Source organism: Oratosquilla oratoria, chromosome 9 (genome assembly GCF_046742065.1).
Source record: "Oratosquilla oratoria isolate Oo_2021 chromosome 9, ASM4674206v1, whole genome shotgun sequence".
Lineage (NCBI taxonomy): Eukaryota > Metazoa > Arthropoda > Malacostraca > Stomatopoda > Squillidae > Oratosquilla > Oratosquilla oratoria.
Window position 1 is genome coordinate 69666583 of NC_134785.1, and position 7500 is coordinate 69674082.

The 7500-nt window shown below is 48.1% G+C and overlaps 1 protein-coding gene across 1 annotated transcript in view; it reads left to right on the forward strand.

Annotated features, from left to right (window-relative positions):
- Positions 1 to 7500, forward strand: part of LOC143028101 (uncharacterized) — a 37439-nt gene that overhangs the window by 16418 nt on the left and 13521 nt on the right. The window contains exon 3 of the mRNA XM_076189739.1: positions 75 to 262. Within this exon, the coding sequence (XP_076045854.1) occupies positions 75 to 262 (188 nt within the window). The remainder of the gene's footprint in view (positions 1 to 74; positions 263 to 7500) is intronic.

Here is a 7500-nt window from a genome sequence, read left to right on the forward strand (position 1 = left end):
GTGTGCTCACATGTTAACATTAATTCTGTGGGCTTAGGCACGGAGAACTCACTCGATCCGTTTCCTTTTTCCAGGCGGCGACCTCCCCGAAGTCGTGACCGCTGAGAGCCTCATGCTGCTGCCCGGGGGCCACGTGGACCTGAGGGCCCCCCAGGCGACGGGGCCCCCCCGCGCACGCGCCCCCAGGCACGAGATGCCCTACTACCTTCCCCCCGAAGTCTTGGCGCAGCAGACGCACCTCTTGCACGACGACGTGGAGAAGGTGGGTCGAGCTCGGGGCTCCAGTTCACGGAAATGGCCAAAGGGGAAGGTGGAGGGAGGGGGGTTAAGGGGAAAGGAGGGGAAGGGGAAAGGAGCGGGGAGAAGAGGGGAAAGGGAAAGGAGAGGGGGAGGAGGGGAAGGGGAAAGGAGAGGGAGGGAGGAGGGGAAGGGGAAAGGAGAGGGTGGAGGAGGGGGAAGGGGAAGGGAGCTGGGGAGGAGGGGAAGGAGAAAGGAGAAGGTGGAGGAGGGGAAGGGGAAAGTAGAGGGTGGAGGAGGGGAAGTGGAAGGGAGCGGGGGAGGAGGGGAAGGGGAAAGGAGAGGGGAGGAGGAAAGAGGGGAAGGGGAAATGAGAGGGGGAGGAGGGGAAGGGGAAAGGAGAGGGAGGAAGAGGGGGAAGGGGAAAGGAGAGGGAGGAAGGAAGGGAAAGGGAAAGGAGAGAGAGGAAAGGAAGGGGAAAGGAGAGGGGAGGAGGAAGAAGGGGAAGGGGAAAGGAGAAACAGGAAGGAAGGGAAGGGGAAATGAGAGGGGGGAGGGGTAGGGGAAAGGAGAGAGAGAGGAAGGAAGGGAAGGGGAAAGGAGAGAGAGGAAGGAAGAGAAGGGGGAAGAGGAAAGAGGGGAAGGGGAAAGGAGAAGCAGGAAGGAGGGGAAGGGGAAAGGGGAGGGGGAGGAGGGGAAGGGGAGAGGAGAGGGGGAAGGAGGGGGAGGGAAAGGAGAGAGAGAGGGGAAAGGGAAGTGGTTGTTTGGGTAATCGAATGGGTGAGGATTTTTGGGAAGATTGCACAAGAGAAAAAGAAGAAGAAGAAATACAAAAAGAGAGGGGGGGAGGTGAAATTGGAGGTAGGAGGGGGAGTGGAGGTGTGGGGAATTGCAATTGGGGAGGATTTTTGTGAGAAATGAATGGGAGAAGAAGAAGAAGAAGAAGAAGAAGAAGAAACAGAAGAGACGCGGGAGGGAGGGAGGAAGCGGTGGATGAGGATGGATGGAAATTGAATGGAGGAGGAAGAAGAAGAAGAAGAAGAAAGTGGGAACTTTGCTACCAAGCAGTCGCTTCCTCCGACTCTCATTAGTATTTCATACCCTCCCACTCCCCCTTCTTCCTCTCTCCCTTCCCCCTTCCCCCCTTTCCCCCCCTTCCCCCATCAACACACACATTTCCAATTCGCTGTGGTAGATAACATGTCCTCTTTCCATTGCGGCATATTCTCTGATTGCTCTGAGTAATGTTTGGGCGTTTCATTCAGCGGTTGTGTGTATGTCTTTTCATGTGTGTTTGTGTATGCGTGTATGTGAGTTTGTGTGCGCATGTGTTGGTCGGTTGATAGAGGGTTTCTGGAAACGAGTATATGAGATTCCGGAACCTTTGTTGTAATAAAATCGGATGACGGCAGTTTTAATCAACTATCTCAAGTGCGTCGTCACGCTGGTGGCTGAGGACTTCTGACGAAGGAGGAGGAGAGGCGAGTACCTTCCTGAAGGAGATCTCCTCGAATCCGTTCTTTTTCTTTCACAATATTTTTAAGGTCATTGTTTCCTTCTTAGGTGGCAGTAACGTTCCCCCTCGCATCTTTTTCTTTAATGTATCGTAATCGGCTTATATCCTTGCGAAAGTTTAGGTCCAGTGTTGCCGTCTTAAGGGGTGTTCAGTTCCGTTAGGGAGAGACTTAGGGGAAGGGGGTGAAAGGAGGTTCTTCACATACTAATAGTGGGTGCTCAGAAGGGAAAAAAAAAAAAAAAAAAATGGAGGGCAAATTGTCCACACTGATAGAGAAATCTCATCAGCGGCAGGGAGACGACCCTCTCCGAGGTCCCCCACGCAGGAGGCCCATAACATGCAGCTTGCCCGGTTTATTGGTCTCATCGTTTTATGCCCCAGTCGATACTAAAACAATTTTCCACATTTTATTCGACAATGGCCCCATTTCGTGATGTAATGGTAATTGGATTTCAGCATGAACACGGGCATTGCATTTACATTTAGTTTCACTCTTCAGTTACAATTACTCGGAATGGCCCAATTATTTATTCATTTTTTTAATATATATTGCTTTTAACAAAGTGATTTAAGTTATATATATGTATATGCATCCCTCCAATTTGGGGGATTCTGATCCCCCTTCCTACCCCTCCCCCTTCTATGGGGGGGGGAAGGGTTGGATAGGTCAATAAAGAGTTTAGAGTTAATAAAAATCTTAATCCGGTTCCGCTGGTTAACTTAAACCAGACCGACAACCGGTTGAAGTTAACTTTCCATTTTAATACCATCATCAAGTGGAGTTGCCTAGGCTGAATAAAATCGCCTGGCGGCTGACTGAAGATATTTTTTAAGTCACCAGTGTCACAAGAGCCTACAGGTATGATGAGGATGTTACGCCAGGAGTCACTTAGCTGCGTACGAATTTGTGGCTTTAGTCCCATATTGTAATTAGGTCAGCCTGGGTTAGTGGTTGTCACCAGGAACCTTTGGAAATCGACCTGGAGCCTTGTACTCAGCACACACACACACACACACACACACACACACACACACACACACACACACACACACACACACACACACACACACACACACACACACACACACACACACACACACACACACACACACACGTGAGTGGGGAGTTGGGGGTGTGTGTGTGTGCAAGGTCATAGCATTACCCATAGATCGGACCTACGAGCTCTGAGCTCTCGTCCAGGAGGGAAATAGCTGTCGATCACGAGTCCAACACGTGATCCAAAGACCAAAGTGAATACACACACACACACACACACACACACACACACACACACACACACACACACACACACACACACACACACACACACACACACACACATACACAGACACACAGACACAAAGCTAACTGAAACTGATCCTCTTTCTGTCTCTCTCTTTCTCTCTCTTCTCTCTCTCTCTCTCTCTCTCTCTCTCTCTGTCTCTTTCGATCGCTCGCTTTGTTGTTTAGGCCCATTTCGATGAAGGTTGAATATGATAATTTCGTGTTCGTTTAAACATAAATACTGAAGCCAGCACGACCCTGGCACTATCCATGCTTCCGAGGCACCCGGCACTCTGTACCTAATCTCGATTAAATCTCCGTTTTCTAATAATAATAATAATAATAATAATGATAATAATAATTATATCATCTCCAAATGACTTTCCATTGAATGCACGTTCGTTCCAAGCCTTTATATAAATTAATTCGGGACTGTTATGTGTCTAGCTTGGAAATGGTACTTGTGAGAAGTGTGTTAGTGAGAGAAGAGGAGCCCTCGTCGGATGGGGTGCTCTGGGAGGGGACCTAGCTCGACCTAGCTCATGGTCACGCGCCAGATTCAGCAGGTTCCTCTCCTTAGACTGCGATTACTCAGGCATTTCGGGAGTTGATGTCGGGAGGGTGCAGGACGGGTTCCGTTTGGTCTCTTTTGTGCATCCTTCGTGGTGTAGTTGGTCTTGTCTGAAGGTTCTCCGGTATAGAATGGATTGGAGGAAGGAGACTGCGATTACTTAAGCTTTCAGGAGTTGATGTCGGGAGGCCACCGGAAGGGTTCCATTCGGTCTCTTTTGTGTATCTTTTCTGGCGTAGTTGGGAGGGTCCTATTCTCGTGCTTCACCATCTTGGGTTCCCATTAGAGGAGGGCAGTTGTCGGCAACCTCTGAAAAAGGACTGTGCCAGTTTCTTTGACGTGTAAAACCCTGCAAGGAAACAATACATTGTAGTACGCAAATTAATGTCAATTCATATGCACTCGCACGACAGTGGGAGTGCCAGTACGATTTGGATTTAGTTGGCCACTTATCGTCATAATTTGTTTATTTGAAGTCGTGACGTTATTTGTCGATACTGTAAGAAGTTTTGAAAACCAGCTGGCGTGCCAGGCTCAAATCTGTCTCGTGCCATGTTTGGCACGTGTGCCAGAGGCTGCCCACCCTTGGAGTAGAGGCCACAACCCCCGCCCCCTACTAAGGCTGGATTGATCAGATTACACTAGTTACAAACTATAAACTGTTGTACACTAATTATGAACTAGCGTATAGCAAGTATGAAGTTGTTGATTAGGTCGGTTTTCTCGTCTCTCATACTGAGGAGCAAGTCATTATCGTAACCTGGAGGATAAAAATATTGAATGGAGTTGAATGTTGAATAATCCTATCAAATAACCCTGCCAGCAGTTTTGTACCTATACAATTTCCATCCTTTGTGTTGTGTTTGTGAAAGTCTTTTCTGAAATATTTTCTTTGATCCACCCCTCCTTTCTTTCTCTCTCTCTCTCTCTCTCTCTCTCTCTCTCTCTCTCTCTTTGTCCAATGGTTCGATGAACCCTCCCATACACTTTCCCTCCACATCGGTCTTCCCACCTTTCTCACTCCCTCCACTCTTGACTCGTACACTGATTGATTAATTAATTAATTGATTGATTCGGTTTTACTCCGCGAGCTTCCTTGTTCAGAGTCAAGAGGATGGTGCCTAATGAAGGATCGTTGGCTTCTTCAGTTAAGAATTTAATCTCAGATTGAATGACGTTCTTCGGGACTACCGCAAGAACTCTTGGTGTAAAGATGATGATGGTAATGATGTTATGGTTTAACGTCACAAACTCACCCCTATCGGGAGGCCAATACGGTGCCTCTTTACGGAGGACTTTGTGGAGTGGAATTTAGTGAACTATTCCCTTGGTTCAAGTTCGCCGGTGGCAGGGCTCGAACCACCATCCCCTCGATTTTCGCTGCTAGACGCCCCAACTCGCTCGGCCAGGGAGTTTCCATGGTCTAAAGAACTGGTTGAATTCGTTCGGTCTTAACCAGGATAGAATAAATAAAGTTAAGTGAAAACTGTTGAAGTGAAAGGTTTACTTCCTTATCAACCAAGAAGAAACAGGGTGCTATGGAGACGAATAAACTCGCCTGGCGGCAGGGTTCGAACCAAGCCCCTACCGAGAGGTGGGCAACCCTTGGCACGCGTGCCAAACATGGCACACTAGCGACTTTTTCCCGGCACGCGAAACCCAGAGCTCAACTTGAAAAAGATAAATCTTCAGCTTCTTTTGCACGACCATTGGTAACTGCATGCTGGTTTGCGCGGCGGATTTGGGGCCTTATAGCTGATGGGAGGAGGCCCATACTCCTATGTAGGCCTATCATTTATGTTGGCTCGAGAAATTTTTGTGGCAAAGATTGAGCTGATTTTGGCAACCAGAATTAACAAGGTTGCCCACCCCCGCTCCAGCCCCTTCACTACCGAGGGAGTGGGAAGGGAGCCACGGATACGAATAAAATCGCCTGGCGGCAGGAGCTGTCATGAAAGGAATCATGCCACCTGGTAGGAGGGGTTTGCGTTGTGATTATGCTTTTCTGACGGAAGTCCCATCAACTTTCTCGTTAGGGTTGAACAGAAATTGATGGCCTCATTTTCGCCAGTGATTGAGCCAATTTGCCCCCCCCCTCCCCCCCGGCACTCTTGGGGTGCCAGCGGCGGCGGCGGCATGCATAATATAGGTTTTCCATTCAGCCAGGGCGAGGTGACAGTAATCAGCCGGCGGAAGGGGGAGGGTGGGGGGTAGGGAGGGCGTGTCAGACCAGGCCTGAATAGGGTATGGATCGATGGTGTCCTTAGACCTTATTCAGACCTTAGGGGCTCTTTATTGCCAGACATCCCCTCCATCCATCACCCACCAACTTTTTTTCGTCGTCGTCGTCACCTATTTGTGAGAGAATAAACTTATTCACCCGTCACTCACACGCCCACTCCGCCCACGGCCCGAGTCCTTTTGGAAGGGCGTAGGTGTTGTTAGTCAGTCAAGCTAACTGCGTTGGTCCAGCTAGACCGCACAGGTTTTCAACTTGGGGTCCATGGGGGGGACCCTCAAGTGAACCGTGACAAGATTTTAGGGGGACCATGGCCCGCTCTTATGAATTATACATTTCTGTGTAATGTAGTCTAGTAACGTAAGCTAAGCATGTCAAAAATCTATGAACTTTGTAATAGAGCAAAGGATTTTTCTTCAACATCTTTATCATCATTATTATCATCATCATCGTTATTACTTATTTATTTTGTTATTTACTGTTATTATTTACATTTTTATTTTATTATGTGGGATTTATGAGTAAAATGAAAGGAAGCCTCACGAATGTTGAGAATGGAATGGAAAAGGTCGATAACCACTGAGCAAGAGGAAGAATCGGAGCGTGAGTTTCCTTCGGCTGAATAAAACACTTATACAACTCGTGGAAGGCGGTCCCTTCAGGTGAATGAAATCGCTTGGCTTTCAGCCATGAACATTCACCAGAGGTCCTCCCTGGACTCCTGCCGTGGATCCCGTAAGAGTCAGGAGGACTCCCAGTTCGGTAACTAGAGCTTATGACAGGGGTGGGCAACAATTGGCACGCGTGCCAACTGTAGCATATCGTTTTTTCTCCGGCACTCGAAACGTGGGCTCAAATAAAAGCATAAGATATAAGTCGTCAACGTCTTCGATGAGTTTTGTATTTCAATTAAAATATAGTAAATAATATGTTCCTAGAAATTTCGGCTGATACGTGAGGAATTTTTTTACATCGAAGATTGGCTGGTTTTGGCACGCGCGCTTTAAAAGGTTGCCCACTCCTGGCCTAGGACCTGCATTCCCTCTTCGCAGTGCAAGAACCTGTTGGCTCCCTGCCGAAGGAGATCGGTGTGAATTGTTGGCAAGAGTTCCTCGTACCATCCCCCCCCCCATACACACACACGGGCCACTTTTTAGTGGCGTCCACAAAAAAGTGAACCTTGCACGAGCTTTCATAAATGGATCCGGTGCTCTTTTCATCCATTTATTTGTTTTTTATTATTTTCATTTATACATACTTTTCACTCAGGCTGCCACAGAAAAATTGGCCTCTGCGTGGGTTTCCATATGAATACTTGTATTTCTTTTCTCCCCACGAAAAAGCGTCATCCACCGGCCACCAAAAAGTGGCCCGTGTGCATTGGACACGGGCCACTGTAGAAGCTCCATCCTTACCACGATGGACTTGATTCTTGTGGCAAACACGACTGCGCTCACTCAAGACTCCGCCGAGCGATTTTATTCACTAGAATATAAATATTATTGACTCGAGTTCCATTGACACGAAACCCACAGCCCCACAGTTGCCGGCAACGGTCCTCAGGCCCTTCCGTAGATTTCTTTAGGAAGAAATTTTGGATTGTTGTCTATGTTGTGTGATTCATTCAGTGTCGTAGGCTACTAGGCACGGAA